General features: G+C 40.0%; 1 protein-coding gene across 3 annotated transcripts in view; it reads left to right on the forward strand.

Annotated features, from left to right (window-relative positions):
• The window catches only part of LOC131217034 (shikimate O-hydroxycinnamoyltransferase-like), a 47,438-nt gene extending 26,335 nt beyond the window's left edge, over positions 1–21,103 (forward strand). Inside the window, exons 1-3 of one of the 3 annotated variants that reach the window (XM_058211720.1) lie at positions 8,650–8,782; positions 15,710–16,126; positions 19,781–21,103. In XM_058211720.1, the coding sequence (XP_058067703.1) occupies positions 15,719–16,126; positions 19,781–20,668 (1,296 nt within the window). In that variant the 5' untranslated portion in view covers positions 8,650–8,782; positions 15,710–15,718 and the 3' untranslated portion in view covers positions 20,669–21,103. Of the gene's footprint in view, positions 1–8,649; positions 8,783–15,707; positions 16,127–19,780 lie in introns of those variants that run through there. The other 2 variants (XM_058211719.1, XM_058211718.1) reach the window with 2 other exon arrangements.
• Positions 21,104–26,712: the final 5,609 nt, after the last annotated feature.

Genomic DNA, 26,712 nt, shown 5'->3' on the forward strand with positions numbered 1-26,712 from the left:
GCAAACCATCCATTGATATCTACAACCACAAGTTTTAGGAAAAGCCAAAGGATTGTTCAAATCCGAACCATCCAAAATCTAAAATCATCACATAGCATGATTTATCACTAATACAATCTTTTGATCGATGTAGACAATCCAAAATTCAGATTCATCCAAAATTTGGGTAACATCTCAGATCTAACCTATAGTCAATGTGAATGTAGATTGATTTGAAACATCGAAAAATCTTCGAATCAACAATTATGCAAAACAATTATAGAGATTTATTTTAATCAGTGTAGCCTGCTTGGTGCTCAGAACACTTTAGAAGTCAGGGCCTTGGCGTATTTTGGCCTTAGAAAACATGCATATTATCTGAATAGATCTGAACTGACACCATTGAACGACCCCTTCCCGATCTCGCTAAAAGTCTTCTACTTTTATCCAAAACCTATCATAAATCAAGACAATGGATGTAGGAGCAATCCACCCTGTTCATTGTGTATGTCTAAGGAGTTTAAATCCTGCAATGATAGGGATCGATCCACTGACCTTACCCTCCACCAAAAATATCTCTACCAATGTTTTAAGTGTTTTAGTTTTATTATTAATTAAAAAATTAAAATTTTAATTTTATTAATCTGACTTTTTGCAATCCAAAAATTCAGGACCTAGCTAGAGATGAACAATCTTATTAGGGGCTTTGCAAGGCCCACCATGATATATGTGTTTTATCTGAGCTGTTCATCCATTTTGAAAGATCATTTTAGCACATGACCTAAAAAGTAACCAGATTGAAGGCTTGAGTGGACCACACCACAGGAAGCAGTGGTGACAATGACCCAGCCCCCACTATCGAAACCTTCCTAGAGCCCGCTGTGATGTTTATTTGCCATCCAACCTGTTCATAAGGTCACACCCCTACACACACCAACACACTCAGACCACAATGGGTACTCAGAACCCATAACCCTATATTGAAACTCTTGTGAATCTACCACTGAGGCATGAGTAATGAGTACTGACCCAATGCACCCAGTTATATATTAGGGTGATCTTTCTTCTCCACATGAAGAAGCCTAGAGTCGACGCTTAAAAGACAATTGGTATTTGGTATTGTATTATCTGGAATGTGCATCTCATCTAGAAATCATTTCACAAACCACCTGAATGCTAGCATTTAAAACTTTATTTCCAATGACAAACATTATCTTAATTGTCAACTTGTCTTTTTTATCAATTTTATTATTTTATTTCATATATTCCAAGTTACATTCTCTGCAGACATGGTTATCGTTCTGGTATATATTATATCTGGCAGTTGACATTCTTACTTAAAACCAGGGACGACCTGCAACTACTCTTATCAAGGCTGAAATGTCATGGTCTGCCTGAAGAGGCAACGTTTCCAAGAAGGCACGGGTTTTCAAAACAGTTAAAGGCTACCCAATTTGGAATGTTTCCTATTTCATATCATACAACTTGGGTGAGACCCTGACCATAGAGGCCCATCTCAATGTATATCCACACCGTTCATCTGTTTTTTCAGCTTATTTTAAAGTATAGTCCCAAAAGAAAAGAGCACATACAAATTTTATGTGGACCACACCGCAGGAAACAGTGGTTAATGACCATTGAAATCCTTTTGTGGGTCACAAAAGTTTTAGATCAAGCTGATATTTTTTTTTTTTACCTTCATTCAGATATGTGTGACCTTATTAACAAGTTGGATGTTCAATAAAAATTAATCATGAATGCTAGGAAGTTTTTAATGGTGAGAGTTCCGTGACCATTGTTTCCTTATGTGATGGGGAAACGGATCGGCAACTCCCTACTGCCAATGGCCAATGGTCGGTGCTCTGTGGGCCCTGATATGATGTATGTCTTTCATCCATGCCGTCCATCTATTTTTTTAGATCATTTTATGGTACAAAACAAAAAATGAGGTATATCCAAGAATCAAGTGGACCACATTACAGGAAAGAGTATTGATTGAACGTCAACCATTAAAAACTTTTTGGGGGCCATAAAAGTTTTGGATCAATCGGATCTTTATTTTTTTCACTTCATCTAGGTCTGTATGACATAATTAACAGACTGGATGTCAAATAAATAGTACAGTGGACCTCAGGAGGATTTTAATGCTGGATATCCAATCACTATTGTTTTCCTTCGGTGTGGTCCACCTGAGATTTATATGCCTCTCATTTTCGGGAACGAGCCCTAAAATGATCTGTAAAAATGGATGAACAGCATGGATGAAACACATACATAATGGTGGGGCCTACAGAGCACCGACCACAGCCACCGGGCTAGTAGCGGGGGAAGTAGCCAATCCGTTTTCCGTGTGATGGCGTGGATATACGATGAATACATCGAGGTGGGCCCTATAGTCAGGGTCCCACCTACATCGTTGGTTCCGGGTCCCACCCAAGTTGGGTTCAATCATTTATGGTTGGAAATGCAAGTTAATATGCTTCATTGACTGACTTTGGGACTTAATTCTGCATTTAAATAAGAAAATTCTAAAGAATGAGGTTTGGTCCGCTGAATAAGGCGTATCTTCTGCATATCCATACATGTACGAGTATAGGAGACGTGCAATCTCGTGAGAGGATTAGGTGACGTGGTGGGTGGGACCCCTGATTGTGGGGCCTACTGTGATGTATGTGACTATATCCGCACCGTCCTTCCTTATTGAAAGCTCATTTTGGGGCATGAATCCAAAAATGAATGTGACCCAAATATTAGGTGGACCACACCACAGGAAACTGTTTAGTCGGTATTACCCTTACTTAGGGCGTAATATTTTGTACATCCACTCCATCCATTTGGTTTTTTTAATCCATTTTAGGACTTGGTCCCAAAAATTAAGCACAACCAAAAGTCAAGTGGATCAAACCATAACAGCCGTGATTGAATGCTCACCATTAAAAACATTCTAAGTTCCACCTTAAGAAGATCTCTAATGTCTATTTGTCATCCAACCCATTGATAAAGGCAAAATTAACTAGACGAAGTGAAAATAGAAAAATTAATTTTATGTAAAACTTTAGTAGCCTAAAAAAGCTTTTAATTATCATTTATCACTTTTTTTAATAGTGTGTTCCACCTAAGATTTGTATATGTTTAAATGTTTGAATGATGTTATTAAATGAGTTGAAACATTCCTAATGCTCACCTTGATGTTGATTTGCCATCCAAACTAATAAACTATCTTTAAATAGTTATAAGACTTAGATTTTAGAAAAATAAAATAAAAAAATATCAAAATGATCCAAAACTTCAAATATCATATTGATCCGAAACTTCTTTGACCCTAAGAAATTTTCAACGGTAGACGTTTAATCGCTATGGTTTCCGTAATGTGGTCCACCTGAGCTTTGGATCTCTCTCTTTTTTTAGCTCAAGCATTAAAACCTTCTTGCCCAGTGGATAGAGGGTTTTGATATAACATATACTTCTTAGTGAGGCCCACAGAACTTGGTGATGTAAACACAGCATGGAGGGGGATGGTGTGTGGCACACCAAGCAATCCGTTTATAAAAGAACGACGTCGTAGCTGCCAGAAAGGAGGAGGTTGGATGGAATGGACGCGGATTGCGTCCTACCCGTGGGACCCACAGTGACATAAGTATTTTATCCAAGCCGTTAATCACTTTTCTCAGATCATTTTAAGATATCAGATTAAAAATAAAGCATAACCACAGCTCCAAGCAAACACATCGAAGGAAGCTGTACTAATAATGACAACCACCGTTGAAACCTTTCTAAGGGCCACCATGATGTTTTTTTTACCATCTAACCTATTCATAAGGTTATGTAGACATGGATGAAGTGAAAACACAAATATCAGATTAATCCGAAACTTCTGCAGCTCCCAAGAAGTTTTTAATGGTGGAAGTTCAATCCCCACTTTGTGGTCTACTTAAACTATGGACCTAGCTAAGTTTTTGGATCATATCTTAAAATAATTTGAGAAAAACAATGAACAACGTGGATAAAACACTTACATCATTGTGGGCAGCACATCCAACCGTCCGCGTCCGGATGGAATACATTGACAGGAGGGATGCGGATTGCGGATTGCGTCCTACCTTCCGTATTCCTGCTGGGAGCGGGCAAAAGATTTGAGTAGCCACAGTGATGTATGGGTCTTATCTACACCGCACATTCATTTATTATTATTATTATTATTTCATCATTTTACTGGATAAACTCCAAAATAAGGCAGATCCAAGGCTCAAGTGGGCCACACCATATGAAGCAGCGGTGATGATGATTCTCACCGTTAAAACTTTTCTAGGGCCCACTGTGATGTTTATTTTCAAACCTATTCATAAATTTATATAGACGAGGAGAAAACACAAATACGAGCTCCATCCAAAACTCATGTAGCTGTCAAGATGTTTTCAATGGTAAGTGTTTAATCTCCATTGTGAAGTCTACTTGAGCCTTAGATCTGTCTTATTTTTGGATTTATACCTTAAATTGATAGGAAAAAAAATGGATGGACGGTGTGGATAATACCCATACATCAAGGGAAGCTGCTGCCCGTTCCCAATGTTCCCAGCTGGGGAAGGGCGGGGTAGGGGTAGGACGCAATCCGCGTCCGCCCAGAGGACGCGGAAACGGATTGGCTACTCCCCTAGCCCGGTGGCCGGTGGTCTGTGCTCTGTGGGCCCCACAATGATGTATGTGTTTCATCTATACTGTTCATCCATTTTTACAGATCATTTTAGGTCTTGATCTCAAAGATGAGAGGGATGTAAATCTCAGGTGGACCACACCACAGGAAAACAATATTGATTGGATATCCACTGTTAAAATCCTCCTAAGGCCCATTGTACCGTTTATTTGACATCTAATCTGTTGATTAGGTCATACAAACATAGATGAAAGGAATAAAACAAAGATCAGCTTGATCCAAAACTTTTATTGGCCTCAAAAAGTTTTAATGGTGTACACTCATTCAACATTGTTTCCTATAAATTGGTCCACTTGGAATTGGGATATACCTCATTTTTGGTCTTATATTTAAAATGATCTAGAAAAATAGATGAATGGCATGAATGAAACATATACATCATGGTGGGGCCATAGCACTGACCATCGGCCATTGGCTGGTGGCTGGGAAGTAGCCAATCCGTTTTCGGAGGATCCATGTTTTCTGCCAAAGGCTTTCACATGAAGTTACTGTGATGGGAACCTTGGTGGGCCACCCTGGTGTTTTTGAAAACTCTACTCCATTCATCTATTTTAAGAACTCATTTCGACAGATATAAGATTAATTATGTGGGCCACTCAGAGAAAACGGGGAAAATGTTGTTATTTGAAAACTTCGAAACCCCAACTTGATGTTTATATGCCATCCAGGACGTTTATAAGGTCATTCCCATTGGGCTTGATACAAAACTCTTATGGTCATACCAATGCTTCAACAGTGTTTGTTCAATCCCCACTATTTTTACCATGTGGCCCACTTGAGTCTTAGAGCCGGCTCATTTTGGGTCGCATTTTCTAAAATAAGCTAGCATAATAGATGGATGAAGAGGATTTCTCACAAACATAACGGTGGGCCCTAGGAAATCCATGTCCTGCGACTGTAGCCTTTGGTCGGTGAGCCGAATGGTTCATCTGATGGAGGCGGATTACTTTCTGACCGTGCTGGTTGGTGCTATGTAGGGGTGTACATGAATCAAGCTATCTCGGTTAGCTCGCTCGATTCGACTTGGTTTGAAGCTGAGTTCGAGCCGAGTCGAGCTGATTTTTTGAGCTCGAAAATAAGTTCGACCCGAGTTCGAGCAGGCCCCAACTCGACTCAACTTGGATCGAATCTAGCTCAAATCAAACTAGTTCAGTGACTCGATTACTTTGCCATTGATGTTGCTCACCAACTATGTGATAAAATGACTCAACGAAATGTGGCTAGTGGCAAGGAAGGTTTGGCTGGTGGCAAGGTAGCAAGGAAGGTCTGTACATGAAACAAATACCCTTTTAAAATAATAATAATAATAATTTAATGTTATTTAGAAGGTGTTTGAGAAAATACCTATAAAACCATTGCCTCTGTTTGTAAAATAGTGAGATTTTGAAGTTGCAGTTAAGGTGTTTGTGGAAATGCCTCAATGGCGAACTTAGCTCGTTCTTGGCTCAAACTCCGCCTCAGCTAGCTCGAGCTGCTGACCGAACTAAGCCGAGCTTGCCAATCAGGCTTGAGGACCGAGCCAGGCTGAGTTCGAGCTGAGGTCGGCTATTGTTCGGGCCAAGTCGAGCTGAGGCCAGCTCGACTCGCTTCAAATCGATGTACACCCCTAGTATTATGTGGGCTCTACCATGATGTGTGTGTTTTATCACGCTGCCAACTCATTTTGTTAACTCACGCTTCTTTTATTTTTTTTGGTTAGTACACACCCATGTCAGTACACGCACTCCATGTTAGCCACCCCCGCTACGGATCGATGCCAGGACCGCAGGTGTTGAAATGAGGTATCTCCACTTAGTCTGATTTTGTTAACTCACATCTAAATCTTAGGTGGACCATCAGAGGGAAACAATAGGTGATTGAACGCTCACCATTAAAATGTTGCTAGGGCCCGCTGCAACGTTTATTTGCCATCCAACCAATTGCTTAGCTCACACGGACATGGATGAGGGGAAAACACAAGCATTTGATCCAAAAGTTCCGTATTCAAATGAAAGGGGTCCAGTGATCGAACGGTTAAGATAATCCCGTATAAAAATTTGTCAGAAACTGTGATCCACCATATAAACGGTTTAGATCATTGCAAGATTACCCTGGTCGAACGGATAAAGTCTAGGCGCATTGTACTAGAATACGTAGGAATGTATTCTAACCCTACAGTCCAGCGGTCTTAACTGAGCCTTCATTCCACGGGGAGCGGATTAGGTGAGACCCAGGACTGACCCAAGATCGTGCGGCACTTACCGTGGGGCCCACTTTTATGTATGTATTCTGTATCCATACCGTCCATCCGTTTTTACATATCATTTTAGGGCATTATTCCAAAAGTAAAGGACATCCAATAATCATGTGGACCATACCATAGGAAACAGTGGTGATTGACTAATAAAAGTTTTAGTCAATCTGATATTTGTTTTCTTCCCTACATCCAGGCTTACGTGATCTTATCAATAGATTGGATGGAAAATAAACACGGCCAAAACATTAAGGTGTGCCCTAAAAAGATTTTAATGGTTGGACGTTCAATCACTACCGTTTCTTATGGTATTGTCCACCTGATAATTGGATCTGATTCATTTTGCCCTGAAACTATCTAGAAAGAAAAACGGATGGATTGCATGATTACACATATCAAGGTGGGCTCAGGTATGGGTCGCACCGTCTTGGGTGAGGCCGGGGTATCATCTAATACGCTCCCACATTCTACATGCCTTTATTATATACGTGCAGACCACGACTCTACGTATCGATTCTTTCATGGATGCATCTGACCGTTTATTCATCCTAATCGACAGTTTTCTCTTGAACTAATGGCAATAATCAAGCCATTCAACGGTTTAAATCAACCACAATGATTGAAATAAAAAAAAAAAGAAAAAAGAAAAAAAAATGATATACAGATGTGAGACGTTCTCGAGAAAGTAGACCAAATCACGGGAAATAAGTGATAATCACGCCCGAAGTTGAAATATATTTGTAAAATATCTTAGTGTTAGGAGGTGTTTGGCACATGGTACTAGGTGGGATTAGGCGGGATAGAATTATATTTGGTCGATACAATTTCATTTTGAACGGGAGAGAATGAGAAAGGATAGGATTAGGTGGGATGCAATTACATTTAGTCCTTGAAATTTCATTTGGTCGCACGCACGATTTATGTGGATTTTAAAATCTATACACAAATGCACTTATTAATATGAATCATTTTGTTAACTTAAACTATTAAATTATAATTGTATTATTTTAGTGTGTGTGTATATATAGATATATATATATATATATGTGTGTGTGTGTGTGTTTGTGTGTGTATCAGCGAATGATTTCATTTGTGAATTTGATCCATTGATTACAATTTAATAGTGCATCAAACGTAATTTTGCTTAATAATATAAAATAGCAAATTATTTATTCCAATCATGAAATTAGATGGCTACGATACGATGGTATTTTCATAGATGCAATTAATGTCACCTAACCACATTCAATATCAATCAATTCCGGACCAAACGCGGCCAGTGTTTATTTGTCATCCAACCTGTTCACAAGTTCTGACAAACATTTAGGAATGGAAAATACAAATGTCATCTTCATCCTAGACTTCCGTAGTCCTCATAAAGTTTTTAACGGTAGGCATTTAATCTCCAGTTTTTGGTCCACTTGAACCTTGGATCGGCCTAATTTTTGGGGTGATGCCCTAAAATGATCTGAAAAAATGGATGAACGGGTTGGATAAAATACATACATCAAAGTGGGCCACAATCCCCTGAGTGGACCGATTTCCGTCCAGCGGCAGCAGGACGTAATCAGCTCCCCTTTTTGAAACCGTGCCCCATCCAAGCTTCAACGCATTAATAAATCACTATCCCCTATCCCCTATTAGACACTGCCACGTGTACGGTTGGAGATTGGTCGCACGTTATCTTAGTGGAGACGATTCCATGGAATTCATTCGGAGCCCATAAATAGAGGCTGCGTTTCAGCGTTCGAGCCTCGACCTTCTCCTTTCCCATTTCCCCTCGTAGGTTCTCCTACCTCTCGGGTATTGGTTCGGGTCTCCTCGCGACTATCGGGTTCGAGCTTTGATAAGTTTCCAAGGTAAATGTTCTGATCTTCTGCAGCTTATTATTTTATTACATGTTTGAAGATCAGTAACAGTACTCAGCTTTTTGCACACATAAGGGCCCCACATGTCCCCAGGATTAGATAGACCGGATGATCCTGATCGCTTGCTTGATTTGAGGAAATCGAATCCGCACTATCCATTTTTTGACCGGTCGTTTTAAGATGGAAGTAGATGATGGTTTTCGGGCCACGGTACGTTTGTGGTGGGGCACACATGATGAACGGTCCAGATGTTGTACCCTTTGGAGGCCTTTCATTTTTAAATCCTTATTAACTATAATGTACACGGATTATTGCATTCTGCATATACTCACGTTATAGGGGTTCTTATGGCATTGCTAAGTCCCCACCGTTCGATGTGGACCCACCATGGATTGCAGCGTGATCTGGAAAGTGGGCTAGCCTAATAAAACTAACCACTGCATACGGACGGTTGAGAAATAAGTGGTGATAATTTTCATACCTCCCTTATTAAAGTCATAATATAAAACTCTCACAATGCGAGAGACGTTTTCTGATTAATACCATTCAAAAGATATAGGAAAATAACAGTTATTTATTAATCTTGTGAACTGTCCATCTTAAGCTTTTGCAGAGGCCTCTAAATCTTATAAGCCATGGAATCCTGCAGGCCCACCTATCCAATTAGCTTTTATTAATTGTTGAAATTGAAGGGTGGTCTCATCTTAGATATTACATTTAATGGACGGTTAAAATGAAAAATATCTCAATGGCCTTAGCTTGCTAATGCCATTCTTTTAACTCTCTTGTTTTTTTAAGTCCTTTTTTCTTCCATCGGTTTTAAGGACATCCAACGGTCTACATTTATAGTTCCATCCACCGTTTGACTGCCACGTGTATGGATGAATTTGATTGCTCTGTATAGGCGGTCTTTGACAGAGCTCGTGACCCAATAACGTCCGAGAGGTACTTGAATGGGGACGCGGATTTCCTGCGAAAGCCTTTCGCAGGGAGTTCGTGCGCTGTGAACCTAGGTGGGGCCCACCATGATGTTTACGAGAGATCCACTATGGTCATCCGTTTTTTGAGACCATTTTAGGACAGAAGGTCAATAATGAGCCGGATCCAATACTTAAGTGGGCTGTAGTGAAGGAAAAGGTGGCAGAGAAATTCCTACCGTTTAAATCTCTTTGGGTAGACAGTGATGCTTCCGTGTCATCCACACCGTTCATAGCGTCATTACTACTTGGATAAACTGAAAACACAAATATTAGACTAATTCAAAACTTTTTTTACCCCACAAATATTTTAACTGTGGATGTTAAATCCTCACTTTTGCAGCCCACTTGAGTGTTGGACCCAGCTCATTTTTGGCCTTATGTCCTTAAATGATCTCAAAAATCATAAGACCGTGGTGGATCTCTCATAAACATCACGGTGGGCCCCACCTAGGTTCCCACTGCCTTTCGTGGGAACTTCCTGCATTGGGAAGCTAGGTGGGGCCCACTGTGATGTTTATGAGAGATCCACTATGTTCATTTTTTTTTTTTATATATCATTTTAGGACATAAGGCCAAAAATGAGTCAGTTCCAAAACTTAAGTGGGTCGTACCAAAGGAAAAGGTGGTAGAGAAATTCCTACCGTTGAAATCTCCCTGGGTCGACAGTGATGTTTGTATGCCATCCATACCATTCACAACGTCATTACTACTTGGATAAACTGAAAAAATAAATATTAAACTAATTCAAAACTTTTTTTACCCCACAAATAATTTTAATTGTGGACTTTAAATCCTCACTTTTGTGGCCCACTTGAGTATTGGACTCGGCTCATTTTCGGCCTTAGTCCTTACATGATCTCAAAAAACGGAAGGACGTGGTGGATCTCTCATAAACATCACGGTAGGCCCCACCTAGGTTCCAATTGCCTTTCGTAGGAAGTTCCTATGTTGGGAACCTAGGTGGGGCCCACCGTGATGTTTATGAGAGATCCACTACGTTTATCCGGTTTTTGAGATCATTTAAGGACAAAAGGCCAAAAATGAGTCGAATCCAATACTTAAGTGGGCCGTACTAAAGGAAAAGGTGATAGGGAAATTCCTATTGTTGAAATCTCAGTCGACAATGATGTTTGCATGCCATCCAATTGTTCATAACGTCATTACTGCTTAGATAAACTAAAAACACAAATATTAAACTAATTCAAAACTTTTTTGGCCCCATAAATATTTTAAATGTGGACTTTAAATCCTCACTTTTGCGGCCCACTTAACTATTGGACCTAGCTCATTTTTGGCCTTATGTCCTTAAATGATCTCAAAAATGGAAGGACGCGGTGGATCTCTCATAAACATCATGGTGGGTCCCACCTAGGTTCCCATTGCAGGAACTTTTTTTTTTTTTACACGCACACACACACCCAACACACTCACGCTGGTGGAATTTCACCACCTATGGGTACTTGAACCCTTGACTGGGAGTTGAAACTCCTGAGAGTCTACCACAGAACTTCCTACAAAAGGCTTTGGCAGGAAATCCGCGTCCCATTCAAGGGAAGTGAGATAAAAATGGACTAGGATTGGCTATCGAAAGGTTGGGTGGATCCAAATCTAGAGTGGACCCATCACAAAAAACAGTGGGGCGAGACTCCCTACTAAAGTGACGTCACCTAGTTCCATAGGTCCCACCATGATGTATTTTTTGTATCCACACTATCCATCCATTTTGAGAGATCATTTTAGGGCATGAACCGAAGAATGAATCAGACCCAAATCTCAAGTGGACCCCACCACAGAAAACTATGGAGAGAGTCACGCCCACCATTAAAAACTTCTAAGGACCACAAAAGTTTTTGATCAAGCTTATATTTGTGTTTTCCCTTTTTTAATGTTTGTTTTAACTTATTAATAGGTTGGATCTCAAATAAACATCATGGTGGACCTTAGGAAGGTTTCAACGGTGGATGTCACTCTCCCCACTGTTTTCTATGGTGGGGTCCACTCCAGATTTGGATCTGCCTCATTATTTTGATCATGCCTACTAACAAACGATATAGAGCTTATTCGGATAATCGAGTCATTTCTGGAATGCATTGGGTAACAAAATTTCTTGTGCGTGGTGATTAGGGTTTAGATTAACTGAGTTTATAGTGTAGCCTATCCACAATTAGTAAAAATGGTAATTTGATCCTAATAAATTATTGATTCTTAAGATAAAAGAGTAACTAGGTCAATTTGGTTTGTTAATTAAGATTTAACCCCTAGTTATCTCGGCTTTAGGTATGTATTTATTTAGTCACGACTGTCTTGATTAGTCAGTAATAGGTCGACTAGATTTGGGCCCTAGATGAATAAATCACGAGGCTAGACTCGAAGTTTAAATAATCGGGTGGATTCGATAGCTTTCTATGGTTAATTTACTAGATTTGTACCGTTCTTTACTGGAAATAACCGCGTATAGGTTGACATCGAGTGTTAAGGGTCAGTAAATGACAACATAAGCTATTATAGCGAAAAAAAATTGATGAATTTTAAAATCCAAAATGCGAAAATCTGAAACGTTACACGCAACCTCCCATGTATTCTAAGTCCTCCATCTATACCAATTTACCATTCAGGCTTCTTATCTATTTTTACCATTTGCACTTATAACCAAGGGTTTGATCACTAGGCTTCTATAATTTGGTTAGATTTTTAAATTAAATAAATGCATCCTGGTTTCCTATTCCTCAACTTAGCTTTTGAAATCCCTTAAGGTTAAACCCTTAAGGTTTCTAAAGTCTTACATCATTGTATCTGCATTTAGGCTATGACAGCATGTGGTATACAACTCAATGTGTTTTGCACGACATTGGCCTTTCTAGGGTGATGCTGTAATTCAAAGTTATAGTCCTTCAAAAATTTCATCTACCATCTCTATTACATATTCAACTCCTTCTGAGAAAATAAGTACTTTAAACTCTTATAATCTAGAAATAACTTGAATTTCTCCCCATACAAGTGGTATCTCCACACCTTTAACGTAAAGACAATCGTGGCCAGTTCAAGGTCGTGAATTTTGGATTTGTGTTATTTTTAGGCTCATGTCATAATATGATTTGACAAAACAGATGAACAGGTGAATATATCATAAACATCGTGGTGAGCCCCACCTAGCTTCCCATTGTAGGAAGCTCCTATAAAATTTCCAGCCCTTTATCATGCAGAGCCGGTGCAAACGCTCTTTATGACTTGTGGCTTGGGAGGGAAGCCAACCAGCTTGTGGATGCATCATTCAAGTAGGCAGGTACCACCCACATGTGGCTATAAGAGGTGGGTGTGGGTGAATTGTATACAGAGGCACTCACTACCCCTTACCGTTCACACTTTATCGGCCCACCATGATGCGTATTTTATCCATACCATCTATCCATTTTCCAGCTTATTTTAGTGCATGAGGTCACATAAACCTGAATAAACAGAGAACACAAATTTCAGCTTGATCTAAAATTCATTTCCCTCATGAAGTTTTCCACCATGGGCGTTAAATTCCTATTGTTTCCTGTGTTTCTGTTACTTGAGCTTTGGAATGAGCTTAAAAACAGATGGACGGGGTAAATAAAACACACACATCATGGTGGACCCTACAAAGTTCACACAGTAAAGGGTGGCCAGCCTTACTATCACAGATGAAGGTGATGAAGTCGAGCACCATCTTCCTCGGGAAGATAATTATTCCGAATCAACGGTGCTTCCTTGGAGTGCTCACAGAGATATACCTTGAATCTATAAGAAAAAGAAGAAAATATAAATAATTTCTAGAAATTCCTAAATTGATTGATAATTGAAATAAACTATTATACAACCCTTTAAATAGGGATACTATACCTTGGAAGAAGTTTTGGAGTTAAAAATACAACTAAAACTCCTAGAAACCGTGACTTACTATAAATAGTAAACTTATTATTTATAGACGATCGTGATTCTTATCAGGCATCTATGTTTTTGGCCAAAAATAGTGTCTTACTAGGCCCAACCATGTGATTCTTATTCTTATAATTATTCCAAGCACTCTTCATGTCGGGCGCAATTTCTAAAACTCGACACGGGTGAAGAATTATAATTAAATTAAAATTTACTATAAATAGTAAAAACAAAAATAAAATAAAAATTCAACTATCAATATAATGAAATTCGGCGTGGGCAACCCAACGTCGCAGGGTTGGGTGGCTAAAGTCGCTCGTCTTACCCTAAAATCATAAATGGCATGTTCGATATCTCATTCCATTTCACGAGATATGATCGTTTGAAGATTCTGACGGCTTGAATCACTTTCGTGTCTGATCGGGCCTTTTATAGTCCAACTTGGTCATGAAATCATCCGTGACCCACTCTACATCAAAAGGGTAGGTGGCCCACCCAAATCCTAGAATGGAGATGGAGTATTACCCCCACCCGTCCTCAGGCAGTGTAGCGGGGCGCGGGTTAGCTACTGACAGGTTGAGTAGGGAGAGTCTCCACTGAAGTGACGTCACCAAGTTCCATCGGCCCCACCATTATATAAATTCTGTATCCACACCTTCCATCCATTTGAAAAGATCATTTTTAGGCAATACCCAAAGAATGAGTTAAATATAAAGCTCCAGTGGACCCCACCATAGAAAACAGTGGGACAGTGATGCCTACCGTTAAAAACTTCTAATGGCTATAAAAGTTTTAGATCAAGCTGATATTTGTGTTTTCCCTTCTTTTATATCTTTTTTAACTTTTGAACAGGTTGGATTTCAAGTAAACATGATGGTGGGCCTTAGGATAGTTTCAATGGTGGGAATCACTCTCCCCACTGTTTTCTGTGTTGGGGTCCACTACAGATTTTTATCCGCGTCCTCTTTGGCTCATGCCCAAAGATGATATTTCAAAAATAGATGGACTGTGTGGATACAACACATACATCATAGTGGGGCCCACATAACATGGTGACGTCACTCTGGGGCTCACTACTCCACCCGTCAGTATCTAATCCGCGTCCCCGATAGTGGCTCATGAGCGCTAGCTATGCATGGGTTTCAAACACGGTCCATCAATTTTTTCACATCACTTCCAAAAACAAAGTATATCTAAGGCTCAAGTAGACCACACACCATAGCAAGCAGCGATGACAATGACACTCACCATTGAAACCTTTCTTACGGCCCACCTTGATTATTAATTGCCATTTAATCTGTTCATAAGGTCACATGGATTTGGATGAAGAGAAAACACAAATATCTAACTTGATCCAAAACTTATATGACTTGGGCCTTAGAGCTGCCTTAATGTTTGGGCTTATACCTTAAAATGATACTGAATAATGAATGGACGGCGTGGATAAAAACATACATCACAGAGCACCTGTCCAGGCTCTATGGGTTCAACCTAATCATGACCCGTTTACTTGAATGGACCATTTTTTTAACCCGAGCCTGACCACCAACCCATTTAGCTGGTCCAAACTGCTTAAGAAGCCAGTGGGCCCAACCCATTACCACCCTGATCATCACTAAATATGATCTAGATCCAACGGCTATAGTCCCAGCATGATTATGTAAGCTCACGCACGGACAAGGTTGTTAATGCACACGCTGCCCTTGCCTACCATCAGTTAGATGCTCTTGTCCAAGAATCAGATCCGTCCATTCGTCAGGTGGGCCACAGTTTACGAAACCAATTTACACTCAGGAAAATACTTTGATAAAGTATTTTTAACTGTCCAAAATTTTCTGACATTGTAGCCCACCTTCTCAATGGACCAGATTTATTTCTAGAAGAGAACATCAGCATGGCAAGAACCATCTAATGAATGGCTTGGATATTGCACGTGTCACTTCTCCTCTTTTTCCACGTGCATTGCACGTGCCGGCTTTTATTATATATACACGTCGTGAGATTGAAACGGTATTCATTCACCAATCTATTCTCGCAGGTGCCGAAGATGATCATTAACGTAAGGGAGTCGACTATCGTGCGCCCGGCGCAGGATACTCCAAAGCGCAGCCTATGGAATTCTAACGTGGACCTGGTGGTGTCGAGAATGCATACGCCGAGTGTGTATTTCTACCGTCCGAATGGATCGTCCAATTTCTTTGATACGCACGTGCTCAAGGAGGCCCTCAGCAAGGCCCTGGTCCCATTCTATCCAATGGCTGGGAGGCTCGGCAGAGACGTGGACGGTCGGATCCAGATAGATTGCAACGGTGAAGGTGTCCTGTTCGTCGAGGCGGACACTGGCGCTGTGATCGACGACTTTGGGGATTTCACACCCACCATGGAACTCAAGAAGCTCATCCCCACCATTGATTACTCTGGGGACAGCTCTTCCTACCCCCTTTTGGTGCTACAGGTAAGCATTCTAACGTATGGCTAGTGTTTTAGAGCCTGCAGGACCACCGGATTAGGTAGTCCCTCGGACTTGCTTTAGGTGGTCCATGTTACCTTTCAAATGCAACCATATCTTTCCTGGCAAAATGTCACGTCTGTAGAATATCTGATCCGATGAAATGGTGGACCACACCATGATGATTACATGCATGCATACATGAAAGTGCTGTGCAATGTCAAAATCAATGGACAGCTGATGGCATTACTCAGTGGCCAGCAATCATGAAGAGAGATAGTGGTGATGGGAAGCTCGCAGGAAAGCAATCCTCATTAAATAAGGAAACTCGTTGGTAGAATTAGTGGGCCCCACTTCTTGGTGGATCATGACCAAACAGTTCCAGCTATCTTGTTGGCTCAACTGAAAATCAGGCTTCCAAGTCAACTCGGCTCAGTGGTCAGCGTCCATTCACCACTGTTTCCTTTGGTGTGGTCCACCTGAAATTTGGATCTGCTTATTTTTTTGGACCACTTCCTAAAATGGGCTGGAAAAGCAGATGGATGGCATGGATATATAACATATCATCAAGGTAGCCCTTAGGTGAGAGCTTGTTTGACTGCTTTATAGGGCCTGTTTATTAAATCTGAAGTCTTAAGTTGAATTTAAAATCTGGATCTAAAGTCAGAATTTGAAATTGAAAGCTAAGCGGTGAATTTCGATCAACTTATTTGTTAACTAACCTCTTGAATGTTTGTAATATGTTAATTTAATATATTAATTATCCTGATAAATACAATCGTGATTGAATCCCTAATATTAAAAACTTCATGCATTCTATTGATATTTTATCTTCCATCTAACTTGTTGATAAGGTAAAAAAGACCTGGATGAAGGGATCACACAAATATCTTCTTAATTCAAAGTTTTCCTAGTACACAAGAAATTTTTAATGGTAATTTACCATTGTTTCCTCTATTATGGTCCACATGGAATTTGGATCTGTTTCGAGTCATGTTCAAAAATGAGATTTCAATAAGTATGGACAGCATGAATGTAGTTACACACATCACGGTCGGATAAGGATATCCAGCCAAGGAGTTTTGCAAATAGTTCCTGCGGTGGGATGTTAGGTGGGCCCATCATGATGTTGAGAAATCCACCTGTCCATCCATTTTGGAGGCTCATTTTAAGACACATGACAAAAAAATGAGGTGGATCCAAAACTCAAGTGAGCCATGCGAGAGGGAAAGTATGAGGAAAAACATGCCTACCGTTGAAACCTTCTTGGGCTCTACCTTGGTGTTTATAAGCCATCCAAACTATTTATAAGGTCATTGCCATGGGGAGAAGTGAAAAGACAAAAAACTTGGGATAATACAAACTTTTGTAGTCATACTAATGTTTCAATGGTGGTCACCTAATCTCTATTCTTTCCTCTTGTGTGGCCCACTTTAGTTTTGGATCCACTTCATTTTATTTGTATCACGATCTAAAATGAGCTCGCAAAATGTATAAATTAGGTGGATTTCTCACAAACATCATGATGATCCCCACCTAGCATCCAGGAAGTTCCTGGGAAAGGATGTCTTTAGGTGAGACCCTGGATCCACCAACATAGGTGGGACCCTGACTGTGGGGCTCACAGTGATGCGTGTACATTAAATCTACACCATCCAACCATTTTGAAAGTTCATTTTAAGGCACTATCCCAAAAACGGAGCTGGCACAAAATTTTAGGCAGACCACACCATATGAAACAGTTGTTATTTTATTCTCATCATTAAAAACTTCATGGTTCCACCAAATGGAGGAATGCTCATGTGCGCACCTTCTTACGTGAGCACTGAGTGCACCTTTGCACACGTGTCATATGCACATAATCTAAATGGTCAACATGACGCGGAACTCCTTGAAACCCCAAGAGCCCAACTTTCAACCTGATAAGAACTCCGGTGAGCCATGGAAAAAGGAAACAATTTCCTCCTGTGATTTGCATTTCTCTTTGCTATGGCCCACTGGAGTCTTGGATAAGGCTGAAAATTGGGCCCATTGGGTTTCAAGGGGTGACGCATCATGTGCAAAGGTGTGCACATGTGCTCATGTAAGAAGGTGGCGCAGGTGAGCATTACTCCACTAAAATGTTTATTTGCCATCCAACCTATTTTACAAACACCTGGATGAAGAGACCACACAGATAACATCTTAATCCAAAGCTTTTGTCGCCCATAAGAATTTTTTAATTGTCAATCACTATTGTTTCCTTTACTTCCATCCAAGATTTGGAGCTGCTTCATTTTTTGGATCATGCCCTACAGTGAGCTTTCAATATGGATGGACAGTGTGGATGTAGTCACATACATCACAATGGGCCCCACAGTTAGGGGTCCCACCCACCTCAGGCATTCGGGGTCTCACCTAATCCACTCCCCCAAATCGGGCGAGGATTGCCTACTACCCTCACAGGGATCCAGCTAGAGACAGACATTCTATCAAAGGGTTCGGTGGGGCCTAACGATGTGTATGTTTTCTCCACACCTTCCACCTAATTTTCCATATCATTCTAGCAAATAAGACAGAAAAACAATGGTCTAAGGCTCCAGTAGGCCACACTAGTAGAAATAGTGGGAACTGAGTGCATACCATTGAAAGCTTATTGGGACCACACAAATCAAGTTGATTTTTGTTTTTTCGTTTCATCCCAGTTTGTATGACCTTATGAATAGGTTAGATGGCAAAAAAGCTTCACGAGTGGATCCCAGGAAGGTTTCAACGGTGGTCATTCCATTCCCGCTACTTCTGTGGCATGGTTGACTTGAGATTTAGATGTACATATTTTTTGGGATCATGCCATATATAATGATATAGAAAAGTTGCTGGATAATGTGGATCTAATATATAAATCATGATAACCCGGGGAAGTGCCACACGTTAAAAGTTGGGTTGTATAATGAAATGGAGAAAATCTCTCACAAATTTGGATTTTTTTTTTATATAATTTTTTAAAGTTCAATGAGCACATTTTGGATTCACCTCTATGGAGCACTTTCTAAGTTCGATGTTAGCAAACACTACTAAATGCGAGTGCTTTCTAAATTCCACATTAAGTAAAAATTATCAGCGTTAATGAACAAACCCTAGCACTCCCAACCAAATAACAGAATAATTCTAAATTTATCAAGAGACCAAAGTATTGAGGTAGTTTTTGAAAGATCAAAACAGTGGGCTTATGTTGAACCAGCACCAGACAATCTCCTTAGGGCCCGTTTGGTAGACTCTTGAAAAAAATAAAATTAATAATAATAAAATTAAAGCATATTTCCATGCGAAGCAAATTTTAAAAAGTTAATTAAAAAATTTAATTTTATTAGAAATGTTACTTGGATGACACTGCCTGTTTTATACCTTTTCATGGCCATTGATTATTAGGATTTTCAGTTCAAAATACTTTTTGGGTGTGGCCCATTTGATTAATGTCTTCCCTTCATATGGTGATTTACACCTCATGAACAGTTTTGATGAAAGATAAACACCACAGTGGGCCCACAAGAAAAGCTATGGCTGGTTATCAGGTCCAATGGCCAGGCTCGTGCTTAAAATTCAAGCCTATTCCTAATAGAAATACTCCCATCTATATCACCTCATCCTGACCGTTCATTTTTTTCTTGATCTGAATAACAGGTAACATATTTCAAATGTGGGGGCGTAGCACTTGGTGTGGGCATGGAGCACCACGCAGCAGATGGCTGCTCGGGCCTACATTTCATCAACCACTGGTCTGATGTGGCCCGTGGGCTCGATCTCACTATCCCTCCCTTCATGGACCGAACCCTCTTGTGGGCCCGGGACCCACCAACTCCATGTTTCAAGCACATTGAATATGAGCCATCTCCTCCTTCAAAGGCCCCACCCCAGTCCCAAAAATCCAGCCCCACGATCGCAGCCTTCAAATTCTCACGTGATCAGCTCAACCTCCTCAAGGCCAAATGCAGAGATGGGCCACACTGCAATGTCAGCTACAGCTCATACGATTCGTTGGCGGGCCATGTGTGGCGATGCGTATCGAAGGCCCGTGACCTGCCCGAAGACCAACAGACTAAGTTGTTTATTGCAGTAGACGGCCGGACCCGCCTACACCCACCACTCCCGCCGGGCTTCTTTGGGAATGCCATTTTCACGACGACACCGGTTGCAAATGCTGGAGACCTTGTAGTGGGCCCACTTGCGTATGCGGCGGGGAAAATTCACGACACAGTGGCACGGGCTGATGATGAGTACCTGAGGTCCGCATTGGACTACTTGGAATTACATCCAGACCTGAATGCATTAGTACGTGGGCCCCACACTTTCGGGTGCCCGAATCTCGGGATCACAAGCTGGGCCAGGCTACCGATATACGGTGCGGATTTTGGGTGGGGCCGGCCCATATTCATGGGGCCCGGTGGGGTTGCCTATGAGGGCCTTGCTTATGTCCTTCCCAGCCCAACCAGTGATGGGAGCTTGACTGTGGCCATTTCGCTGTACGCAGACCACATGGCCTACTTCCGTGAGCTGATCTACGACTTCTGATCTACTGCTAGTGCTCGTGACTCATCTCCACCACAATCAAGCATGTACAAGGATCCAGACCGTCCAGATCATGAGCTCTATTGTGGATGGGTACAGTCCAAGATCACACTGGTTGGACCAAGTTAGCCATAGATATTGTTTGAATTTGGACAGTACATTGTTTCTTAACCGTCCATGTCGTTGGCCACCAATTGGATGGTTTGGATGGCGGTGCCATTGGGTGGTTTTAGGGCAGTGCCCCATCCACAGCGATCTGGATGGCTTGGATTGCAGTTAATGTTTCAGCTTAAGGTTATTTGTTTTTCTTCTTTTGTGGTTCCTGTAAAATGGCTTTTTCCTTCTTCTTCTTTTTTTTTTTTTTTTTTCATGTAATCTCTACATTTTATTGTGATCATAAATGCGGGCCACGGTTAAACACCCCAGGAAGATCTCACCACCGTTGATTCTTAATTTGATGTCATCTGCTAGCATTGTTGATCCTATGTCCAAACCCATCCTGGCCCATGTTGGGCTAAAAAAGTCTAGTGTGGGCCCGACCTGTGATCTTAATACAGGGTCTGCCTGAGTTGGAACAGTTTTGAAGATGAATAAGCAGAAAATGTGAAAATATGTTTGGTGGCTATGAATGTTGGAATCCCGGGGCTTTATTAGGCTTTTGCTTATGTGGTTACGTGGTTTAACTTATGGTAGGAAATAGTTGATTTGGAGTTGCCATTAGCCAAATAAATTCAGATTTATATAGTCGGTTACTGACGCAGGGATGAATGTGATGAGGTCGAGCACCATCTTCCTCAAGAGGATAACTGTTCCGAATCCATGGAACTTCTCTGGACTCCTCACAAGGCTTCTCAAATCCACGAGAAAAAAGTTAAGCAAAATATATAGAAAATAAATTCTATAAAATTCGAAGTTGATTAATGAATGAAATAAACGAGTTCACAACACTTTAAATAAGGGTACAAAGCAATGGGAAAGAAATCAGAAGCAAACTACAACTAACACTCTTAGAATTCGCAACCTCCTATAAATAGTAAACTTACTATTTATAGACGGTCGTGATGTCTACTAGTGCGCAAGGTTTTTGGCCAAAAATAGTAAGTGTCCTATTTAGCTTCACCAAACCATCCTCCTAATTATTCTAAGCTCTTCTCATGGGCGCAACTCCTAAAGCCCAACGGATGAAGAGTTATAATCAAACTAAAACTTACTATTTATAGTAAAAACGGAATTAAAATAGGTAAACGACCGTCGATCCAAGAGTATTTCGCAAATCTGGCTTGGGTAACCCAGCATAGCAGAGTTGGTTCGCTAAAGTAGCTCGTTCTACCCTAAAATCATATATTTTATGCCTGATAACTCATTCCAGATTGTGAGATACGCCCGATTTAAGGTCCGACGGTCCAGATCACTTTTGTCGTCGACTAGGCCTTTTCTAATCCATCTTCACCATGAAACTATCCGCGACCCGCTCTGCATCAGTTAAACTCTTAGAATCCTTAAAAATCAAAGAATTCAAAAATTCTTTGTTTTATAATGACTCATGATCAATGACTTAGGATTTTGAGTAAGGGATTGACATCTCCGTCATCTTAAGATTATAAAGTTGTTTCTTAAGATACAAACAGTTACTCATGGATTTCTTCATATACAAACTATCAAGTTTCATCCAAACCTCTGGACTTTTGATTCAAGACATTATAAAGAACATTAACAGACAAGTACAATTATATCGAGGTCATGTCTCTCTCATCTAAATTATCCCACACTTCATCAATCATAGTTGTTGGACGCTTTGCGTTACTAAGGAAAGTGTCTTCTAATCATTGTTGAACTAAAAGGTTTCTCATCTTCACATTTCATGTTTCAAAATTATTTCTACCAGTGAATTTCTCTGTTTTATACTTCACATTAGATCTTTTGTAGGTTTGGTGATGAAAAATAGATGGAACTTCATAGGTCTTGGTGTTTTATTAATTGCTATTACTCGTCTTGGGTGATTGGTTGTTAATGTTTTCTTTATACATGTTTTGGGAGTATACATAATGGTTCCCACAACGTCATAATAATCACCCACGTGGAAGTGCGGAATCGTGCCTTATGCAATGTGTTAGCGATTGGATCCAAGCCCAAATCCAAGGGTCGACACTAAAAATTTTGAATTGATACTAATGAACTTAGTCCTCAAATTTAAGTAAAAGATCTAATTATCAGACCTAAACTATTCAAACCATTCTTTTATTTCTTTTTTTTTTCTTAGTAGTAGTTACTTGAATTTTGAATTTGTAATAAGTCGTATGAAATGACCGAGCATGTACTATATTGTTATGGTTGATGTAATGGTGGTGAATGGAACTTAAAGTGGCTATTTCAATGGAATGAGATTTAATTTTTATGTCATTTATGACGTGATTTCCATGAAAATGTGAATTTATATGATTGTACGGAAAATCTGAAGTATTTATACTCTGACATACTCATTAATATCTTGAAATTCGACTTACCGTGTTGTCCATAAGAGTCAAAATCTCAGGGCATTACACTTGCATATGCAGCTGATATACCTCGAAGGGTATCATAGGGTTGAACTTCAAGTGATTGAATTGTTCAAATCTTTGTATGGCCGAAATTTAATTACACATACCTATTTTGGCTAGACCAGAGCAATACGTTTCAGTTTCTTTCTTTGTTTTTCATTCTATTGGGGCTGAGATGAAGTTCCGCTAGCCAAAAGAGTGGTTTATTTCGAAGAACCGGTTCTCTTTTGAAAAAGAGGATTAGAAGACGGTTCACGCCTTAGGAGAGGAAGAATGAGGTGAAAGTCTCATGATAATATATTGGATCAGTAAAGTCCACCAATTGCTGTAATAAGCGGCCTACCAAGCTTTGACTGACGTTGTAGATGAAGGCTTATCAGGGATGACAAGTAGCTTGAATTAACGAAAGACATCACTATAGCTCGAAAGGACAAAAGCGATCTTTTTGATCAATTTAATATGACAACTTTTGAAGGGGAGTAAATTGAGAGAACATTGCAATAAAGAAAACGAAATGGTTTGGTCGAAATCAAATTGCTGAGCACGAAGATTGGGAGAATAGAACTCTATGTTGTTTTTAGTATTCTTTCCCTTATTAATTTTAGCACCGCCAACTAGTATATATCCTGATCAATTAGATAACTCGTTCAAATTTGACAGAGAGTTGCTACCATAAATGAGTAGTTTGCATCGAATCCCCTGTCAGTAAATCAGTCAGGATGGATATATCTCCCTGAAAGTTTGCTCGTAACGGTCGAAGGGAAGAGTATAAAAATACTCGAAGCTCTCGCTGAAAGAAAAAGGCTTAATGCGGGTTGAGTCCCGCCGCAGACCATAAGAGGTAAATTGATCCACGGGTGAGGTGATTTCTTTCCTAAGATCTGGGAAGCATTCACATAATTACAATTAAAGAATCCAAAAGAGACCCACTTCCGAGTGAGGACCTTGGGATGAAAGCTCATGAAGACTTCGGTAAGGTGTGATAAAAGAAAAGGAGTTAAAGCTACTCTGTGGCCATAAACTAAAGCTTCAACCAAACCAATGTATTCTTTGGTCACTTCATCAGATGGGGCATAAAGAAAGAATCGGCATATCCATATTGAGAGACAAGAACAATGTTCTTTATGAGAGACCTCCTCTTCAGTCTTCGCCTCCAATGTCATGAAAGTACTATAGGATTTACAAATGCTAAAATGACTAAAGGTAGACTCGAGAGTATCTCTTGGGTTGTATCTTGGAAAGATTGCAATACCGATGGGAGGAAGACCGGTTAAAGCACAAATATCCATAATTGTTGGACTCATTGGACCGCATTTAAAGTGGAAAGAGTTTGTTGAATAGCTTCGAAAACATGTAACAATGATGAGAATGGAATGATTAGGCTTAATATCACACGTAGACAGGATGAATACATTGAGATACCAAGTCTATCCCAATAGTCCTTATGCCCAACCTTAACTCATTTATACCATTCTCCCCATTTTTCGAGACATGTCGAGCATGATCTAAGAGTTTTATTAGGTTCTCAATAGGTCCAGTTAAAGGATTCATAGCTATGCAGAAAAGCTTCTTCCTTATCAGAAGGAAAATAGGGAAGAACGTTTTCAAGATTTGGAATACAAGCAAGAGGAAATGTATGCCCTAAATAGAAAGAAAAATCGAATTCGAAAATTTTCTACAAGTAAGGCGATTCATGAAGAGGTTCCACTAGAGGTAAAAGAGAATAAGATAATCATCACATTGGAATATCAAAAGTTTTCAACTTCTTTAGAGCCATGGCGATTAGTGTAGTGAAAGAAAAGAGGTTAGGGTTCAAAAGATTGGAATTGTGAAACTAAAGAAGGAAATGAATGGAATTTGACATTTATAAGCAGGTTGCATGCATCACATTAATTATTGTATGATAGTTTTCACAAATTTTGAGACAAAATCTGCATGGAGATACAACGAAATCTTCCCCGTTCGATGCGTGGTGGTGTATGGTAAAAAATGATATAACAGAGACGATGTTTAAAGATTAATTAAGAAAATGAAGAGGATAAGAAATAGCCAGTCATTTATTACTCGGCAAAGTATATCACGTTTCTTGTCATTCTTTGCCGAATGATAAGAAATGTGGGGGCAGTGTTTGTACCAAAATCTTTCAAATTGGATCAATGGTGCAAATAGTGTCTCATATCCATATTTGATATCTCCAAAATATGCACCAAATATTAGGGAAATAGACCTTGTCTTGGTGAAGCCTCAATATTAAAGAAATCTCTGAATATGGGTGAACAATTGTTAAAGCCACGTCAGCAATGGAGTACATTTAACAGCATACCATGATAAAAAAAATAAATTTAAAAATTTTAAAAAAAGAAGAAGGTATAATCGTTCTTTCTAAGCTGATTACACAAGAGGATTCGACAAGGATAATTTGTTATTCTCTCTTCGTTGTAAAGAAGGCTATATAAAGAGGATGCAGATATGAAGAAAAGCATCCTCGATCATCAACCCTGAAATCAAACCTGAAATCCTGCACATGAAGCCGAATTAATCCACTGCGATGTTGTTTATCTTAGACTAGGATTAGCCCATCCACCGCTCATCAACCGTGGACCCTTTGGATAATAGTTCTCAGTCTATCCTTGCGATCACATTGAACCAACTCATAGTTGTATCCAGTAATTGTAATACCCTTCCATCTGTGCTAGCACGCCAGATCTGAATGAAGGCCTAGTCTTGTAATTTGTCCACCTACTCTTATACGCTAGGTTGTTTGTAGTTGTAGCTCTTGGAATTGCCTTTGCCCCGCTTATCAACACACTGTTCCACGAAGCACCTTGCTGCTTTCAACCAAATTTGTGATCCCATTTTCAATGGTAAGTCACACACATTTCCACATCCATCCCTTGGATCTGTCTATATTAACCACACAATTGATGCATATTCATAAAGTCCTTGATTATCAAAGCAAGGAGCTCATAATTAGAGGAAGAGCCCTAACCTCCGAAAATCGTTTGGTTAACGAGCACATTTTGAATAAACATATGACCTATTGGTTTTGCGACCAAAAGCATCACTCTATCTCGATGCCAGGAGTCAACAGTGATCACGGTTTGAATCAAACTCAACCGATTTTGGCAAGCCCACGAAGCAGCACACATATCTCATGTGGCTGAAAATCGCTGCCAAAAATCACACCCAATGCCCTGCTTGGTAGCTATGATCCAGGTTGCATTCTATCAAAATCCAATGGACAGTCCGTTCATCAGACATACAGACCCACTGTTTATTTGAGCCACACCTGATGAGAGAGAGAAGTTTAAACCTTTGATGAACGATCATCAGCTCAATGTAAATGTCTACTCATGGCCCATCACGCAATTTCAACCATCCGATTAACTCTCAAGATACGGAACTGGGATTAGATGCCTGCTAAGTTAACTCTATTAACATACACTTTTTGTCGGCTCTTTATATTTATATATCATTGATTGACTCAAGTATTTTTTAGTCCTTTGGCCC

The sequence above is a fragment of the Magnolia sinica genome, chromosome 10, assembly GCF_029962835.1.
Source record: "Magnolia sinica isolate HGM2019 chromosome 10, MsV1, whole genome shotgun sequence".
NCBI classification, from domain to species: Eukaryota; Viridiplantae; Streptophyta; class Magnoliopsida; order Magnoliales; family Magnoliaceae; genus Magnolia; species Magnolia sinica.